Source organism: Gavialis gangeticus, unplaced genomic scaffold (assembly GCF_001723915.1).
Source record: "Gavialis gangeticus isolate Ggan-Ray unplaced genomic scaffold, GavGan_comp1, whole genome shotgun sequence".
NCBI classification, from domain to species: domain Eukaryota; kingdom Metazoa; phylum Chordata; order Crocodylia; family Gavialidae; genus Gavialis; species Gavialis gangeticus.
In genome coordinates this window covers 59,794,486-59,814,941 of record NW_017729022.1, presented here as the reverse complement: position 1 = coordinate 59,814,941, position 20,456 = coordinate 59,794,486, and the positions used below count along the sequence as shown (strand labels likewise).

At 43.7% G+C, this 20,456-nt stretch overlaps 1 protein-coding gene across 2 annotated transcripts in view; it reads right to left on the bottom strand.

Moving 5' to 3' along the window:
- Nucleotides 1-8,675: 8,675 nt before the first annotated feature.
- The window catches only part of DESI1 (desumoylating isopeptidase 1), a 21,564-nt gene continuing 9,783 nt past the window's right edge, over nucleotides 8,676-20,456 (bottom strand). Inside the window, exons 2-6 of one of the 2 annotated variants that reach the window (XM_019515094.1) lie at nucleotides 15,846-15,867; nucleotides 14,755-14,824; nucleotides 13,900-14,009; nucleotides 13,005-13,127; nucleotides 8,676-11,653 (exon numbers count right to left, since the gene is read on the bottom strand). In XM_019515094.1, coding sequence (XP_019370639.1) covers nucleotides 11,560-11,653; nucleotides 13,005-13,127; nucleotides 13,900-14,009; nucleotides 14,755-14,824; nucleotides 15,846-15,867 — 419 coding nt within the window. In that variant the 3' untranslated portion in view covers nucleotides 8,676-11,559. The other variant, XM_019515095.1, reaches the window with a different exon arrangement.

Below are 20,456 nucleotides of genomic sequence, written 5' to 3'. Positions count from 1 at the left end.
TCAAAATGAAACACCATTTTATATATATATATATATATATATATATATAAGTGGTGTTTATGTATATTAGTGGTATATATGTATATGTGTATGTATACACACACACATATTGTGTTTCATTTTAATATATGTGTTGTTTATATATATTTGTGGTATTTAGTGGTGTGTCATTTTATATACTGTGTTTCATTTTGATCACGGAAAAATGTGGATTCGGGGTTACTGTTTTTAAACCAAAAATTGGGGATTTTTTTTTAAATCAGAGAAAACCAGGATCCCTGGTTATTAGTAAATCTATATTTCTGGTGCAATTCTAACTCTGTTGCCTAATTCCTTGTTAACAATCTTTAGTTGCGTACGGCTGAGCTTTGAAAAAGGAACTGGGAAGAAGGAACCCACTTCAGGCTCATGGGGCCCATGTATGTAGACATATGATTTTTTGGAAACCCTGTTGCCAAAATGGATGGAGGATATGAGGATGGAGCCTACTTCACTGACTTGGGACATCATTGTATTATTTGACTTCTTGATTCAGGTTTCAACCATGTTAACCATTACACTAGGTTTTTTCTTGGTTTTTCCCCCTTATTAAACATACAGCAGTCTTAGACAAAAATCTAGGCCAATATGAGGATTTTTGGATAAGCACCTGTCATGACTTTTCCGGGGGTGGACAGCAGCATGTGATGGGGATCAGGCAGCAGTGCAGAAACCGAGCTTCAGATTGGGCAGGCTCTGCCCAGTCTTCTTTGGGAAAGCACCCCGGTGGCAGACATGTGGTTTGGGGTGACGTATTCAAAAGTATCCCCCAGGGATGGAGATGTGTGTTTTGGGGTGATTTTTTCCCCATAATCTCAGCCTAATCTCAGCTCTTTATTCAAGGCTATATACTTGGTACATAATCTTATTTTACGTTTGTATTAGTAAATATGCATTTTTTATTACATTCTAACTCTTTAGCATATCAAATCCCTTACCAGCAACCTTTAATTGTGTAAAGTTTACTTTTGAAAAAAAACAGGAACTGGGAATAAGGAACCAATTTCAGCCTCATCAAGGATTGACTGTATGTTAAAAACTTAAGAGCTGCCATTCACTGGACAGAAAATTTATCTGTCTTGTCCAGTCTTCTGGCCCCACCAAGTGCCAGGAGGCTCCTAATGAACTTCCTTCTGGCCCTGGCTAAGCTCGCAATTTATCTGACCAGGAAGGAGACTGGCTGGGATGCCTCCTGGGGACTGGGGGGCTGCTTTCCTGTCCCTTGTCCATTCATGTATCCGAGCAGAGTTTCAGCATGCAGTGTCCACTGGCTCCCAGGATGTTTGAAGACTAGTGGGCACTGGCTGGTGTGCTCTGCTCGGTGTCCCCCCTTGGAGCATTTGTTTTGAACCTGTGACATGACTCCAGTCCCTGTTTTCTCTTTAGTTGTCCCCTGAACTCAATTGATGTATCTCCAGTAGCCTCCCCACTAAAGGAGGTGAAAAGCTCTTCCTTGATGGGCTCAAGCCCATGATTCGCTAGGCACATCAAAAAGGCCTGTCACACAGTGGCAGAGAGTGGGTAGTGAAAGACCAGGGTGTGACAGGATCTTTTTTTGGTCGGTCTTACCACAGATCACAAGGAGTCAGGAAGACAGTGAACAGGCTTGGTGATCTTTATTGATAACTGTTAACGTAGCTGTGCAGCAGCTTAAACTCACTCACCACGCCTTGCGCGTCCTAATTGTGCGTGAGACTGATGGAACTGGCTGGTGAGTTGCCTCAGGGGTTTCAGGTCGCCGGGATCAGGCGGGTCTCTGCGTCCTCCTCCAGTTAGCTACTCCGGAGGCCGAGCCATGTCCGTAATAATCTGCCACGAGTCGTTCCCAGTCCGTTGGACGCAGAAGGGACCCTAACCATCAGGCGGGGGCTCCTTTTATAGCTTGGGTGACATGCGGTGATGTGATTGTGTGAGGCACCTTTCGATAGGCCCATGGCACTGACTGACTGACGCTGGATCCCGCCTTGTAGAAAGTTCTAGCTGCTGTCTATCTTTTACACTCATGGCAGAAAGGCAACTATAGTCTGCCTAGCAACCGTTACATAACTTTGTATAACTTTTCTGATTGGTGAACATGGCCACTTAACAAACATAATGATCACAACACAGGGTATGACCAGGGTCTTTTCCCCACTGTTGCTCTCCCACTTGCAGCCTCTAGCATTTAGGGCCTAGGAAGGTCTGATTCGGATGGTGCCCCTCACTCCTGTGCTCAATAGCAACTGCTGACCCTTTTCTCCAGGAATACATCCAATCTCTTTTTGAACCTGGCTAAACTGTCAGCATACACAACAATCTGGTGGCAAGGAGATCCACACTAATGGCACTGTGTGTGTAATAAAGAATGTCTTTTTGTTAGTTCTAAACTTGCTACCTACTAGTTTCATTTTATGGCCCTTAGTTCTCGTATTGTAAGCAATAGTAAATAATAAATCCCTATCCCTCACCACATTGCCTTCCTAGACTGTGTTGCATGTCTGAACACAACTGTTGGTAAGACAAATACAGCAGCTGCTTAGTTCAGCAGTTGTTCGTAGAGCCTGCGGTGTTAAAATGTGTTGTGTTCAGCCAGACTTCAGTGTCTTTTGGGGCCATTCCTGAGAAGCACCTAAGCAGATAGCTCCCATGTGGAAACCTTGGAGGTTTTATTCTTACCCCTAAAGTGCAGTCTGGTTGCATGCTCTTGGGACTGAGAGTTGTTCCAAAGAGCAGCTGAATCTATCAATGATTGTGGAGGCTGGGAAATCTTGGTCTATAATTTATTCTGGTTCTGGTTAAGATGAGCTCCATGTGTCAGCTGGGTGAGAGCATCTGTTGGGAATGCTGCGATGAGCCCAATGATATCAGACATGCACTTTATTTCCAGACACTTCTATCCCTAAGGAAAGCAAATTGTGGTCAGTGTTAAGAAGCTACTTCTTTGTCTTAACTTACCTGAGCTTTGATGGAACAGCGCTCTGTGGTATTTGAGCCACACAAAACCCCTAGCCAAAAGTTGTTTTTCCCTTCCAGCCTCTGGGGGCAGAGGAGAGTGACTTTGTGTGTCAAGTTTTTGCTCCACAAGATCACTTCTGGGGAAGGTTTACTGAAGAAATGCAGCTGTGTTAGAAGAACTTTGTGTCTGGGGTCAGACTGATCTTTGACAGATAAACACAGCCTGGGTCTTGCCACCAGCAATGTTCTGACCATCCTACAGGACACATTAGGACCTGAGCACCTCATAACAGTTAAGTAAGATCCACCTCTCTGATCCTCACTCCCACACATTTGCATTTTCACAGACCTACATTTTTCATGTTGGCTTCTATTCTACCCAGGAGAGCACACAGTTCACTAACAGACTCTATACACCTGAAGAAGAGTGTTTGTGCTCGAAAGTTTGCAAATAATTTTTCCAGCTATTTAGTTGGTCTATTAAAAGATATCACATCTACCCAAAGAACCTTATCTGCCTATGTCCTTAGACCAACACGACTACAACCAGCAATGCATAACAGCTAATGCATGTTCCTCAGAGCACCCTGGGGGGTAGGGAAGTTCCCTTCTCAAGCTGAGATGCGCTTTGCTTAAGTGATTAATCCAAGGTAACATGGGGAATTGGTGGCAAAATGGGGATTTGAGCCCAGATTTCCTGAGAGCCCAGGCTATTTCTTAACCATGAGACCATCCTCTTTCTTCTGAGTCATCCCCATGGAGTATACCTGACATGGAAGACTGTGCAGGGCAGGATTGACTATATGGTAACTAGGTCCAAGGACATGAAGTGCCTTGTAGATTAGGGTCAGGACTTTGAACTTTGGTCTGAAGTAAATGGGAGGTATGTGCTTCAGAATGTTTGGAAAGTGTGGTAGTGATGTGTCTGTGTTGGCCTTTGAAAGGTTTGTGTGTGTAGCAGGGGGTGGGGGAAACAGCACATGGACTGGAAGAATGGAGGGTACAGCAGTGCACTTACAGCCCTACCCCTTACAGACAATAGCTACTTGACTAGGTGTCTCTTCTGCCCTAACTACTCTATCAGGAACAGCAGATGCCTGAGCAGATCACTCTGTGGTAGGTCCTGGCTTTGCTTCAAGCCATGCCTAAACAAGGAAAAGAGCTGTCTAAAGAGCTGCTAATCTGCATTAGCAAGCATGTTTTACTTAAACTCTTTCCATACAGGTGTTTTGAGAACTCCAAAAGCGTGTTAGCTGGTCACCTGGCATACTTGTGAGGGTGTTCCTTCCTTGCTATGTGAACACAGCTTGTTTTCCTGGGGCTGGCATGACCCAAAAACACAGATGGCAAAATTCCTCACATTTGTGCATGCTGAACTCACAGCAGTTATATGCCATGGGGCTGGATGTCTGGGTTAAGCTATCTGGTGGGCACACTTCCTGGGTATGGCCTTAGGGTGGCCATCATAGAGGACAGTCCGGTTGTCCTCCGTCTTCTACGAAACCTGATGCCTTTCTCTTGAAGAGAAGAATAGAGGACATAAAGACATCGGGTTTCGTATCAGTAGAGGACAGAGTAGCAGAAAACTGGAATGTCCTTTTTGATGGACACCCTGTGTGGCCTGTGTACCTTTTGTGGGAGAGAAGAGGGCTTTCCTGAACCATCTCCTTGATGGCCCAGTGTGGCTGACTGTGGTGAGGGTGCAGCCCTAACCCCCTTGGAGCTTGTTGTTAGCTCTCTGAAAGCAGGGACTAATCTTTTGTTGTGGCCCCTTCACAAAAAGCCACAGCATCTTGGCAATTAGCAGTCAGGAAAGACCCAATCCCAGGAGCTTTCAAGTGCACTTCATTAACTGTCCTGCACAGCTGAGCTGCAGTCCCACTGCTGCTGTGTACCCAAGGAGTGAGCGTGCAAAACAAACACACCCTCTACCATCTTTGTACAAATTCAGGGGCTGTGCCATGGATGTGCTTGGGCTTGGGTCTCCTTCACCGTGCCCTGGACAATGGCAGCTGTTCCTGTAAGGAGGTTCTAGAAGGTGAGTTTGGGCAGGAATTAGCCACAAGGGCACAGACATGGGGCAGTTTGGCAGCTCCAGCCATCAGCATAGAATGGGAGACTTCCAGGTCATTCAGTCTGTTCCCCTCCACCATCCTTGTGATGAGACAGTCACCTCGCTGGGGTCACTTAACCCCAGTTGTCTTCCTGCCTAGAGTGGTGGGGCTGGACCTGATGATCAGCAAGGTCCTTTCCAGCCCCTAACAATATATGAGTCTATGAATCCTCTTGGCATCTTTGTGCCCTTTAATCTCTGATCTCTTGATTTTTTTTCCTCAGAAGGGTGATTTTCCTATTTGGTCTGAGTGGTAAAAATGGGCTGCAAACTGGGGGACAGTCAGGTACCAGGATAACTCCTCTCCCCACATGCTGGGGAGTAAAATGCTGTGGTCTGGTCTTCCTGGATATGCACTGCAAACTCTTTTCCCTCACAATTGGTGTCTCTGTGGTATATATGGTTTCTTCTGTACTGTTTCTGCCATCACCCAGATATGAGAGAGGCAGGAAGTCTGGACTTAGCTCTTGGATGTGTATGAACTCCCTGGGTGTGGGGCCATTGGCAAACTGTGTCTAGGATGGCTGGAGCACAGCTGGGTGATTACTGGTAATGGTGGTTCTCAAGCTTTTTGGGTTACATACCACATGTTGTTTGTAATATTTAAATGCACCTCTCTGATTCGATGTTATGAATAATAAAGTAACATTTTACGTTACTAGAACCATACTGTACCCTCACCAGTAACCTGTGAGGCACTACAGACTTGTTCTTTTTTTCTTCCTTTTTCTTCACTCATATTTTCCCTTTCTCTTCTGCTTTTGCAGTCCTTCCTCTCTCCTATCAGCTCCAAATTGGCTTCATAATCCTAGGTATGCATTTTGCAGTTTGAGAAGCCAATCTAGAAACAAACTTGTCTTTATAGAGCCTATTTTACCCATGGACTGATTTGTTTAGATGTCACTGTTAATTCATTGTGAGGGCACACTGAATTTTGAATAAGAATGCCTCACCAGCCTAGGGTCCGGTTGCAGTGTTAAGCTGCAGGCTGAACAAAATGTTGTATGTTTATGTGGAGCAGAATGATTGGAAGGAACTGGTTTCAAGCTCTGATCTTTGAATCCTTGTATAGACAGTTAAAGCAGCGCTGACCTTCATCTTCATTTGCCTGGTTCCAAATCATGCTCTCAGTTTGAAAGATGTTCTTGTTTTTGACTTCCTGTCCCATCTGAAAGTTGAGGAGGGCTCGCTTGCCCATACGTCGAAGCATCTGTAGTAGTGAAGCCAAGCTGTTCTCTGTCTGCTTACAGCTGGGTAGTCCCCTGGTCTCCACTTTCTCCCTTCTGAGGCACAACACGTATACATCTCAGTAAATATTTTGTGGCTTCCTCACAGTGAGTTGGTATTTAGCTGGTATTGTCCCAACCAGAGATGTTCAGACAAGCTAAATGTAATGGCAGAGCCCTGAGGAGAGGAGGGCAACAAATAAAGGTGAAAGAACAAACCTACTTCAACCCATGTGAAACCCCAGCTTTCTTACAGGATCAGAAGAGCTGGGGACGTGCTCCCCAGTTCCTCCCTGCCTTCCATTTCCCAGCTCTCCCTGCACTCTTTGCTTTCAGGGGGAAGGGCTGACCTCCAGCCTGCCTTTGCAGATAGTTTAGGTAAGAATGCAGCCCACCAGGTGCTGGCTGAGCCCTTTGGAGGGTAAGCCCATGTTTCAAACAGCTATGCTTTCTCCCTCTACATAATGATAGAAGGATAAGGAACTGGTTTTCACATAGAGTTTATCCTAAAAACCTGGAACAAATGGAAAGTACATGGCTTGGTAGAGTGGAGGACTTCAGTGGCATTTTGGCATATGTGAAGACCTGTAATTCTGTTTGGGTTCTTGGCTTAATAGGAAAAGTCTGCCCTTATAGGTCAACTCAACCAGTTTATTCCTTGGCATCTCAGAGGAGGCTAGTGAAGGGTCCTGCTTGCAAATGCCTGCCCCTCAGAGGTCACTGAAAAACACATCCTATACCTAGGCCACCAGAGCCCTTGGTAACAACCCTCAGGCACCATCTCCCAGTGAATATTAATGATGCTGATTATGCAGTACTGTAATGAGGCCAAAGGTGCTTTACAGAAAATGAGTTGCATAACCAGGGATGTAATAGCAGTGCCACCTGGTGGCAGCTTCTTGTAACAGTCTGGTTGAAATTTTGCTAAGCTTCTTGTTTCTTGAGCTTGTAAAAGCAGACACTATCACCTTTTCTCTGTTTGTTGAGTTGCTCCAGCAATGCATTTAGTATGTTGTGCTTTTCAAAACCTGTATCCCCACTATTGCTCCCATCTGGTGTTTGGACACCTCTTTTGGAGGATTCACAGGGAGCCCAGGCATCTCTTTGACTCTGCTCAGTAACAGCCAGTTTGCTTTAAGCATGCAGCTGCCCTGGGCATACAGTTTGCCATCTTGATGTTACTCAACACTTTGCAGATCTTCCCAAACCACCTGTTCCGACTGCATGGGAGAGATTCTGTGATACATTCCCTCTACTGTCACTTAGATCCAAAGCAGCTGCTGCTGGCATAAAAGAAGTGTTTCAAGACTCCAGGCATGGGCCAATACTTTGTAGCTAGAATAGGAGGTAACTGTGTGTGTGTGGGCGTTATGCTCAGAGGCAATAGCTGTATCCAGTTTTAACACTTGGCTGTAGAGACACCTACTTTCCCCAAGACAACTGTTGATGGCCAACATGAAACCAGCCCTTCCATGCAACAATCCACCTCTGTTAACAAGGTACCCTCTACCATGGCTGCAATCCTGACCCCTCTGTTCAAGTGCAACAACCACCATTTGAAATGTTCTGCCCTCTACATTTAGTGACAGAATCCAGCTTCATAGCAGTAAAAGAGATTGGGAGCTTGGGTTGTCACTTGGATAAAGATGTGGTACAAGATCATGCAAAGAGATCCCAACTTTAATAACCTGTTTACACTCAGATGGTTGAGGTGATTAACTACGACTGGACTGGAATATTTCTCAGGAAAGCCATGTTGACAGAGTTCAGAAATGGACAGATTAAGAGCAGCTGGGTACCTCATGCAATCTCTCCTTTGCAGTTGCTGGGAAAGCCAGGCATTAAGCATCCATTTGGTTGAATCTTCCCTCCTCCCCACGATAGTGTTTGGGTAGTAGTTGAAACACAAAGAGCACTGAGAAGGGCTTATAGACTTTCCAATTTAAGACTTCCACCCTCCCCAAACTACTGTCATCCATTGTATTTGAACTAAGTGGTACTCCTCCATTACCAAGAGATATCAGGTTTCATTTTTTACCATCCACCTGCAGGGAGCAGTATGAAGGAATCTTATCCTCAAGTGAGGGAAGACCACCTAACTCAGTTCACCCATTGTTCAGCACAGTAACAGGCCCCTTAGAGCTGCACTCAGTCCCCAGGAAATCTCCCTAATGTACTTCCACATACACTGTGATCTTGCAAGTCATAAGCAGTGTGAGGCAGCCACCACTTCATTCTGTAATATGAAACAGCACAACCTGGGGCATTCTTCCAGTCTGCATCTTGCTGGGGCTAGACCACTGGTACCTGACTGAAGCAGAAGGGCCTCTAATATGGCAACTGTGCAGACACAGGAACAAATATACAACACTGGTGGAATTCTGTTTATTGTAATAGAAAAAAAACAGAATAAACCAAACATCACTTTCTGCCTAACAACATTATTAATTCATGTTTTAAAAATGGCATGGGGCAGCCCCAGCAATACAAGACAGAACTAGGATTTGGGGCAAAGGGATTCTGTTCTTTTCCAAGAGAACAAGTTCAGTTTCCCTGTCCCTTTGTCAGTCAACTAGCAGAAGCATTTCATTATATACACTACATATTTATCTCGATCTATTTTATATACCTATAAATAAGAGTGGTTGGGTGGAATGCTCAGTATATGTTTCTGCAACTTATGCATAACCGTCTTTTGAAGGGGTGGGTTTCTAAAAGGCATACAGAATGTGAGCACTCACTATTCAACTGCATTTGTTAAGAGCAGAGGACTCTTTTTCATAGAGTCCATTTGCTGTGCAACCCAGAGTTAAGTCTTAAACAGAGATGACCCTTTGGGGAATTCCCCATCTGAGGTGCATTGTTATTGCAACACAGTATAGTTGAGTAAAATTTTGCCAAGTAATTCACATAGCAGCATTATTTCTGTACTGAGATTCTAGGGAAAAAGGGCAGATTCCAAAACATAGAAGGAGAAGCCATTCATCTTCTCCCCTCCTTCCCAGAAAAGTTGTAAAAAGTCCTGAAATTGGCAGGGGCAGTCAAGTAGACACCTGGTTCAGGACCACTGTCTCCCTAAAGATACAAAGCTAGGTTACAGGTTTGTCCTGAGTTACACAACAGAATGAGGAAGGACAGGACATACACAGCACATGAAAACTGAGCTATACCTTCCTTAGTGGAAGGCAAAGGCCTATTAGTGCCTCTGGATTAGGAAGAGAGAAGGGGTCTGATAGCACTTACTTTACAACAGTTTCTGCATACTATGCACTTTCTGCCGGCTACAAATTTGTGTAACAAAGCAAGGCCAGATCCTAAGGCCATTGGGTTCCTACTGCTTATGTTTTCTCCAACCTAGAGGCAAATCTCTTACAGTGAAAGGCTTCTGCAGAGGTCTGCGATGGCACAAGCAGATAAAATAATCAAAGACATTCTGGGCTACCCTGACCACTGCCCTAGTCCTGGAAGAATTACTTGCAGCTGTGCAAAAAGGATGTAAAATGCTGCCAAATCAAATGAAGGCATTTGACTCTTTGCATGTGCACTAGGGGCTACACCAGGGCAATGGGGAATTGCACACACCTGGAAGAAACCAGGTCATCCTTCTCTTCCACCCTCAAACTCTTGGGAGCTACTTGGGAGGCCTTACTGAATAAAGCTGAGAGAGAGAGGTTCCTAATATACATCTTTTTGGAATAGTTGTCAAGGGGAGAAGGAGCCTAGCAAAGAAAGGACACGCTTGTTTTAATATCCTGGGAGGTTTTCAGTGCACTTGGTGCAATTAGAGATTGAGAGGCAGGTCATAAGACTTCCCTTGCACAAGGCACATGGAAAAGTCCGTCTCACGTTGTCTTTCCTAACTCCAACTGCTGGAGGGAAAAAGCACTCCTAAACTAGAAACAGCAGATACCAGTACTCTGGTTTATCTCCTTCCTCTCCATCACCTCCTTCCCCTAAGAAGATTTGTAAAAGGCTATAGTAATCTTTAGTCAGAGGATGAAGTCCTGACACAACTGTTGGATCTCTGCTCAGCCTTGCTCACTCCCAGCAATAGCCCCTGAATATCTTTGACACCCACTGGAAAAAAAGGGAAAAAATAGGATTTAGAAACAGCTGCTTCAGCTTTGCTTTTTTTCCCCTTTAAATTTGGGGAAATCTGCATGGAGACTAGAGAGCTGCTTCTGGACAGCTTACCTGATATCTACTCCCTGCCTGCACTTAATCAGACTCCTCTCTGATTCCACTATCATGTAAAGGATTGTGATATCAGACAAGGCTGGGACTTTTACTGCCTATTTTGTGACTGTAATTAGATGCTGAAGGCTGAGCCCACAGCCCACATGTTGTTATGCAGCTGCCATGCTATTCTTGCCTTAATGCACATGCAACACTGATTCATCAGCTCCCATGCAAAAGTTACAAGGGTTTTGTACCTGCACTGATGAGCTTGGGGAGAAGGAAAAGTTTTATTGCATTTTGTTCTTACTCGACTGCGGTTTTTCTCCCTTCTCATTTAAGGGGATGATGATCTGTGAGTATCCCCTTTTGAGTATCCTCCTGTCTGTTCCTGGTGAGCCTCTGCAGTAGATGCTCTCCCACTCGCACCCAACTGCATAGAAGGTTGTAACAAAAAAGCATCACTGATAAGTGAGCAGCTAATTCAGTCAGGACATTCCTCCCCTGGAACCATGCTCCTAGACATGTTCTGACCAGGTTAGGTCAACTTCTGCATGGAGCAAACAACACAACATTAAATTAATACTTACTCAGAAGGCTTTAATACTGGTGGGCCCTCACTCTAGGGTTATAAAACTCACTGTTTTTTCCCATCATGGATGCAGTAGATGCTCCATATTATGGGCAGTGGGGAAAAAAAGATGTAGTCTGCTAAGGGATGGTTAGGCTTTATAACTCAGTGCTTCCCTGTGGGTATTCCCAACTTTGTGGCAGGTCCTCAAGTTTTCATAGAATTAAATCCCCTTCACTAGCTTGGGTGCTACTTAGAAAGCATCAGTGTGCTTGGACAAGACAGCCTTAATAAATTAGTATAATGCTATCAAATGATGACAACCTTTTTGGTAGCATTTTACATGCAACCTGATAAATCCTCCACCTACAAAGTCTAAAAAACCATCTTGTTGCTTTCTTTGAGTTAATTCTGATGTGAAATTATAAAATAGAAATCTGGTAGATTTGTGTTTAAAAAGGGGAAGCCCTGGTGAGGTGGGGCACACCCCTCCACTCCTGTTAGCTTTGTCCGTTGTGTCTGCTGAAAGTGTTCCCGCCCGGTGGCTGGATCTGGATGGAATCCAGGAGAGGCCTCAAAGCTTGTCCAAAGGGTCTGAGGAGGCAAAAAAATAAGACCTAGATCTTCAAGTGCTCAAAAGATATTCACAAGATTTTCTTGTGCCCTCCTGAAACTCAGCCACTTCTTGGAATAGAAGTTAACTAGGAATGTCTGTACAAACTTGATTTCAGGTGAGCCAGCTCTAGATCTAACATACAATACTAGCATGGTGGCGATACCTTGTTTGAAACTTCCAGTAACTTACTTGAGCTAGATATAAGATCAGAATTTCATTTTGCAATGCAGTTTTCCATGAGGTATCATATGAATAATTTTAAACAGAGAAGTAATAGTGTTTCCAACTGAAGCTGTTAGGATGAAAATCAGGGAGGAAGAAGGTCAAGTTTGAACTTGGCCAGAAATGCTATAACATAAAATAGAAACCTTTGTGTATTAGAAAAGGGAAAGGGCATGGGGTCTTGAATAGTCATGAGTAGCCCAAGACCCAGTTTGAGCATTAAACCAACATCTCGCAAAGGTGCAAGTGGCTGTTCTGTCAGATGAAATGATCAAAGACTAATTCCTATTTTAATTCTACAGCATCTGGATTCTCTTTGAAAGTTTTCCATTCAAGATGCCATGTCTGACTTCACCAGGCTTTTGAAATCTAAGGAGATGATTTCCCAAGACTGGAAAAACTTGCCTATCAATTGGTATTGCACATCCCAAGATGGGTAGTGTTATGTGAGCTGTTAAGGAAGTGGCTCCCCAAGCATCTGACTGCAGTTCTCTCACCGCCTCAACTCAGGGTATGCACCAAGGGAGCCTGGGTTAGTCTCCAAACTCCAATCTGATGAAATAGAATGTGAGAGGACTTTCTCTCATGCCCTCCTTTCCAAATGCTTCCAATCAACCATAACTTTTATGTTTCAAGAGCAACTTCAAAGTTTCACCTCCCTTTGCCCTCCTCTAAGGAAAGCCAGAGTCCATTACAGTAGGACAGAAATGGGGATTTAAGCATTGCTGGGCTCTATCCTGAGCTAAGGCCCAGCCTACAGAAGTTTAAAAAAGGTATTAGTGTCCTGGAACAGTACACCTAGAAGCACTCTCATCCCTCCTCTCTTCCTCTTGCCAAGTGAGACAAATTCACAGGGAATCAACTGTTTTTAAGTTTGCTGAGGGTGGAAAGAGAAAACATTCTACCCTTTCTTTAGGTACAATTGTACCTGGTGTGTGCAGTACAGAGACTGTCATTACACATGTATGTTAAAGTTTAACAAGTAGCATCTTCCTAATCTCATAAAATAGAACAGATGTCAGTCTCCTCCTTATCTGTTCTGGCAACAAACATTTAGACATTAGCAAGACACAGTGTGCTCCTTTTATAAAAAGAAACCAAACTCACGTGGCAAGGACTTCGGATGGAAGGTCGGTGATGTAGGAAGGGATCTTCTTTCCCGTCAGGAACTGTGCCACTTCGTTACTGAAGGTATTGCAGTTATGTTCAAAGAGATTATAAGACTCTCCTCTGTGCCCAGGAGGAGGAGTTAAAAACAGAAGAGAGAGACTCAGCCATAGCTAGGAAAAGAACTCGGATCAATAATGAGAAATAACCCCTTAGAAAAGCACCTTGCATCCCAAAGAATGCATGGCTCTTTAAGCAACATACATTAGTCAGTTCACCTACACATTCAGCGGAGGTGGGGGTAGAAGACTGATACTACAAAACAGTCTTTTGGAGGGGAAGTGCGGACCAGTTTCTTCAACTGAAACTACAGATGGGCTACGAGATCAGATGAATTACAAAACTTGGAATTTATCAAGAACACCAGGTATTATGTTTCCTACTCTTGTGAAATGTGTACTAGGATCTCTAACAAACACAAGTGGCATCAGGATCTCAAGTTTATGTATTATTGCAACATTTCAGTACTGATTCTCAGGAAAGACCACGTGCTAATGAAATACCGTTTCCTACGCCATGTGCATTTTCCCTAGAGATCCTCTCACCAAGGCATTATGACCCTGTTTTGCTGTCAAGTATTGGCACTGCAGGTTTCCTGGCAGAATGCTTTGTAAAGTCTAGCCAAAGGTCTAGGTTCATTGGACTGTTGTATAGCTTGCAGTTTATTACTTGCCAACATGCTAGATCTAGCCCCAATGTTTGACTAATACCAAACAGGTTTTTGGGCAGATAAAGTTTTGTATTGGTGGAATTGGTCCCAGGGTTCCCCAGCCCACCTTTCTCTACCATATAGCATCTCTATGCCAAGAAAGTATTTAAAAAAGCTAATGCTCACCGGAACATCGATTCCCCCAACGAGGACAAGTATTCCAGGAAAATTTCTTCTGTAACTTCAGTGTTTCCTAGGTCCACAACTGAGTCTGGGGGGCCAAGCAGCGTTCCTCCCTGTAAAATTGAAAACCAAGAAAATAAGCTAAATGGACAGAATGGATTCACTTAGAGGCTGGCAATTTCCTACTGTCCATAATGCCATTCCAGCCGTCATTGTTTGCCTAGGATCAGAGAAAGGAATTTAGACTGTCAGCTTGAGAGAAGCCCTGCTGTTCCTTTCACTCCCCATTTAGACAATGAAATAACAGAGTTCATGTGGCTTATACTGCCACTTGGTCTATGCTTTCCACACTGTGCCTCTGACATGTGGCTAACTTCTGTTTAGGACGGCCTGGGCTTGGACTCAAGAACTGGAAGGAATGTCAAGGCATGAACATATTTTTACGTATCTTGAGTCATTAAAGTCAGAGCATTAAAAAGCCTTTCAATTTAAGACCAGCCAAGGCTGCCTATAGGTAGCTCAGTAACAGAAAGCGTTTACCCTCTTGAACTCTGAGTGGCAGGAAGCCCTACAATTTCTTTGGAATGCTGGCTGGAACAAACTTTAACTTCTAGCTGTATATATATCATTAGTAAAAGCTTCCCTTTTCCCCCTGAGGTGACCAGTCCCTGTGGTAAACAGAACTTCACCTGGCTGCATTCTGAAAACTGTTCAGACTAAACACACTTTACCTCCTGCTTTTCTAGAGGGCAGAGATGCAAGGTTCTCCTGATTACAGAAATAATTTCTTGCAGACTAATAGGATTTATTTGGGAAATAGAGCTTGAAAAAATTAAGTTTTAGGAAAGCTGAACTTACAGGTGCACAGCTGGAAATTCCACCACTGCCATAGAAGAATTCATCCTTATGGACAATTATGGAGGTATGCCTGTCATGGGAGGGCCATAAGCCATGTAGAGAGGAGGAAATGGGTTACTCAGCATAAATATCATCCACAGCAATTATTACTTAAGGATGTTACTAAGGCAAACAACTGTAGCAAGACTCAAGAAAAGATCATGGCCTTCCTATGATCATATTCTAATATCCCAGTGTCTGCTGGGATGTTAACATAAAAATGGTCCACCTGAATATCAAGCCTTGTGCCAGACTACAGATAGGTGGGAGATTATGTGGTTGAGCCACATCTGAGACATTAAAAAGGGTGACAGGAGGAAGACCCCTCCCCGCCAGAACACAAGGTCCTCTGTGGCCTCCCTCCTCCAGCCAGATGGGCAGAAGAACTCCCAGCTGTGGGACCAGTCCCCTCAGGGAATCAGAAACTGGGAGAGCCTGGAGCATGAACTACCCCAGTACGCAGAGAAGAGAGAGTGGCTGGATGGTCGGAAATGGATACAAACATGGGACAGCGAGTGGAGGCTGAGCCCACTGGCAGGGCAGCAGAGGACAGCTAAGTGGGCACTTTACTGGAGGTGGGAATTTTAACAAGTTGGGGGTAGTGCTGTTTTGTATCAGAAAGCATGCATTAGTAAGTAACAATGTGACCTTATTTGTAAGCCTTGTCTTTCACCCACCTACTTCCCCACCTACTCTTGTGTGTTGGCAAGTCTGCAGCTAGAAGTAGAGCTGCTTAAAAAAAAAAAAAGAGACCGCACCCTATGTTTGAAAGGGTCAACAAGCTTTGGGTGATACTGCAATAAAATGCAACTGTTTTTAATATTTTTTGTACTCGGGTCCATCAGCAAGAGCTCAAAGAGATTTGAACAGTACTTGCCTACACCATGTCTGCCCTAAATTAGTTTGTTTTCCAGGAACCTTAAAAACATTCAGAAACACTCTCTGCAGCATCAGAACAATTTCTTAATGGCTGAAGCATATGTAATGATGTCCTGTTGGAAATGCTTCCCATACTGCTCAGTATCTAACGCACATTAAATCTAGTGACTTACCAGATGCCATCCAGCTGTTTCCCTGTGTGGAGTGGGGGAAAAAGAGAGAAAGTCATCAGCCATTCACTTAATACTTTTCAGCCCACTTGCTGTCAATCACCAATACATCTTTTCCCCCAGATGCAGACACTTCCCTCTGCCTGACAAAGGGTGTTTGTACCTGAAAGCTTGCAAAGAATAATTTTTCCAACTATTTAGTTGGTCTAATAAAAGATATCACATTTACCCAAAGAACCTTGTCTGCCTATGTCCTTAGACTAAAACGGCTACAACCAACACCCTTATCTTCCCCATTATCTCATCTGGCCTCAAACCCCAGACTGCAGCTTTCACCTCAACTAATTCTTTTCAAAGGCACAGGAAACAGTTTATGTTAATTTTCTTTGGGGTGTTAGTAATGGAAACCATACTGGCTGCTCTGTTCACTTAATTTCTGTCTGCTTGCATGAGAGCTTTGGGCACAACAGCTTTTTCGCCAATAAACACCTCCTTGACCCTCCCCAGGCTTGACATGAGGAACGACAAAAGAGTTCCATTTCAGTAGCCCAGTTAGTCTTCCACCACAAGGGTGCTCATCCAGGACTAGCCACACTGAAGTTTTGCACATGTTGATACAGAGCCACTCTGATAATTATTTTCATTTTCAGTCACTACTGAGGAGGGGCCAGATTGGAACAGGTGATTTAGAGTGAAAGTCTATCTCTGTCCTAGTCCCTCTGCCCCTTAAAAATACAGTCAAAGTGTAAACACTGAGTATAACCTTCTCACGTTTCTTCAAGGGTGTTTTTTTTAAAACTAACTGGGCCTTCTGATTTTTTTTTTTTTAGGGCAAGGCAAGACCTAACACTCTTACTGAATACTGAAGATAGCATCCCTGTTGATCCTATTACCCTCAGCTGTTTTGAAGGTGTGTACCTGAAGCTGTCTTTCCTCTTAGGGCTGGTCTATGCAGGGGAGTTGTGAAATAGCGAGGGCGTACTTTTAAAGCACAATTTATTCTACAGTAACTTCCCAAGGTGGACTGAGCTAAACTCTAAGGCCCTGCAGTCTAAGTGTAGAATAAGAACATCTATGAAGTGAGCTAGGGCAGAATAGCTGTTCCACATTTAGGTTCTTCCAGGTTACTTGTTTGTGTAGGTAAGCCCAAAGCTTTTGTTTCATTTCCTGTCTAGTTCAAACCTTGTTTCCAAGCTGCCTTAAATGTTTGCATTTAAGGAGGAAGTGGTACAAAATTGACCAGGGAAACCAAACCACAAATAATATTCAGAAAAAACAAGATAGCTATTTTCCTGTTCATCACACTGAGGATGAAACAAGATGGTTATTTTGGTTTTCACATTAATTTGAGATGGAAAGATGAGCCTCAGGGCATTAAATGGAGGGGAACTAAAACTGATCACATTCAAAATGACTTGGCTCAGGGAGGAAGAATTAGTCTCCAACTTGGACATAAAACAGTGCTGAACAACAAATTATATGTCTACATTTATTTCTGCCTATCATTTACCATAATGTGACCTGTATATGTATTACTGGAATATACCTAAGTTTACCTGGAAGACACACGAATAGTGTGGCCCTCTTTTAAAGAGAAACTGCAGGGCTTTAAAAATACTAGGCTAAGATAGACTTAAAATTTATAAACACATCTAGTAACTAAATGTAAAAATAGCTGCTTTTACTCATGTCAAGATCAAGATTCAGTATTTTCCCAGAAAGCATCAGTTTTCACTGGACAGATGGAATAGTTACGTTTGTACATCACTCATCCTGGATACTGAAGCTCTGCTATACTGGATAGTTCCCCTTATGAATTCCATTTACAAGTAAAGAGATGCAGTGGTTGGATTCCACATGTGGCAGGAAAAAATATCTAAATTAAAATAATAAAGACATTTCCAACTGCCTTTTAAAAAATATACTAATTTAGAATTAGGCACTAAATCAAATAAGGGACGTAAGCAGATATGAGCTTGACACCACAAAGCCTAACCTTGAAGATGTTGGCTCCAAACTGGAACCCAGGATTAGGTACCTAGATTCCATGCACAGTTTATGGGGAGAGTTAGGTAGCTCAGAAGAGTGGTCCAAAAACCTCACACCCTGAGCCGGGAGATTCATATATCTGGCTAATAGGAAACACAGAGCACTGGAGATATTTTGATTACTATGCATTAGTTTTGTATACTTGTAAATTACACTAGGATCCAGAGTGGACAGATAACCAACTCTCTTCAAGTAACTGCTTGCAGCAGGCAATAATACAGTTCCCTGCCAGTAGTGACAGAGTAGCATAGAAGCCAGTTTCCCTTGAGAAAAATTACCCCAGGGTAAGCTGCAGACGCACAGTACATACAGTTATGTAACTTACACTGATGTAGTTTACCCTGATTTTTCTCAAGATCATTCTACACCAGATTTGAGTAAATTATATGGTGTAGGGCAGTACAGCATTTATCCACTTCTTTTTTATACTACTGTAAAAAACAATTACACTGATGTAAATGTGTCCCTTATCTCCTCCTCTGTCTGAGAGGGTTCAAATCCATATTTTCTCCTACTGCCAGACAAGTACTCTGGCCTACCAGGCTATGGGCTAAATTAGGTGGAGACATATTTCACCCTTCTATTGGCAACTGTTCCATTATACTAGTGATCTTGATCCACCGGTAGATCTTGGAACCTCTTGCGGTAGATCTGAGCTGGGGAGAGGGTCTGAGTGCCCGCATGCATGCATGTGCTCCAGCGCAGCGGGTCAATCCGTGGGGGAGGGAAGGGGCAGGGACTAGATTGAGGCCCCCGCGGCGAGAGAGAGTGCTGCAGAGGCAGGAGCAGGGGTAAATTAAGTGGGGCCCCAGTCGGGTGGGACTTACCTGTGGAGGAGGCGCGCCCCAAAATATTTTTTTCCCTCTGCCTCGATCTGCCCCTCCCCTTTCCTCCCTACAGATTTACCTGGGGGGCAGGAGGGGAGGGGATGGTGGCAGTACACAGTAGATCTTAGGTTGCTTTCAAATGCCAAAGATGATCTCCTAATTAAAAAGGTTGGAGATCACTGTACTATACAATGACTAATGTAAAATGCACAGTTCAGGAAGCAGTAATCAGAATCCAGGATTCCCCTTCCTAGCTGAGTGCTCCACCCACTAAGCTACAGAGTTACATTTCTCTTTGCACACACTTCCCCCACACCAAATCTTGCATTCCTTTCTGCACAGTCCAACAGTTTCAGGAGGAAGATGCAGAATACCCTAACCCAGTTCTATCCTGTGTATCTTTAAAGGTGCAAGGAGTTCCACCGAAGTCAATGGAAATAATTGTAGGTTTAGATACTTCACTGAATGGGAATATGCAGAACTGTTTTTGTTTGCTGCTTTATTTAAAATTCCCCTTGTTAACTCCAAGCAGTTGTTAAGCCAACCTAAACAATGTGAAAACAAGAGAAAAGGCCAAGACTCTTAGATGTGGACAACAATCCCACTGCCCTCAGATTAACAGCAGGAATTGGAAGAATGACTAGATTTTGCATGTTCTGTGATCAACTTGGGACACAGGGTCATTGTTAGAATGTAAGGGCATTTTAAACTAGAAACTGAGACTGTTTTATATAATACCATAGGGCAGCCATCTCTCTTCTACATCTGGGTTTGTCTTGAAGGCCAAGCAGAAGGAAGATTAGATGGCTGCCAATCTGTCATATTGGCAAGGTTCATTTAATAATCTTGAGGGTTTACAGAACAGAGAACAGACACATGTAGTTTAATTCCATATAAGATGCTTGTAGAGGGCTCCGGATTAATCAGTTTGAACTGGGGTGTATCTGTGATGCATGAAAGTTATACAAGGAGACAGGCACCACACAAGATACTGTATACCCTGAATGAGATGCAAAGCCAGCGTCTGCGTTGGCACGGCACTGCGGCACTGAGAGCAGCACCTGTTCCTTCATCTGTGAAGTAAGGAAATAGGGTATATTAAAGGTTAGCACTTTTAGTCACTTAAGCTGCCATGCCATTTAAGAAAGCATAATCTGTTAATTAGTCAAGCATTTTTTCCACACGTAGCATGAAGCATTTGAGCTGCAGCATGATGCCAATAGAAAGGAGAATGTTCTCAGGCATCTCAGGCCCTCTTCCTCTGAAGTGGTAGGGAGATAGGGCAGAGACTGCTGCTGCCATCAGACCTGTTACTGTGCTTTGGAGTGGTGGGCCATGACAGAGAAATCTGCTCCCCCTCAACACACGTCATTTAATTCCTGCCTCTCCTCCAGATCACTTTATGAATTTCTTAACCATGGTTTGCCCAGTGCTTACTCACCTTCCTTGAAAATACCTGTATTGTAAGAAGGTGGCCTTGAGGGATTATCACCTTAAAAAAAGGGTGAAAGCTGCCTTGTTTGAATTAAACTGAGTATATCTATGGCAAGAATACTGTAAGGAATAATCCTGCTCAGGCCAGGGATGACAAGGGTTTTAGCACTAAATCATGTAATAAAGCTCTTTTCCTCTCTAACTTCTGTGATTTTATTAAGCTTATGCATCTCACAGGGTGAAACTGCTCGGGGTTTCTAAGGAAACAATCCTATTTGCTACAGGGAACTTAATGTGGAATTTA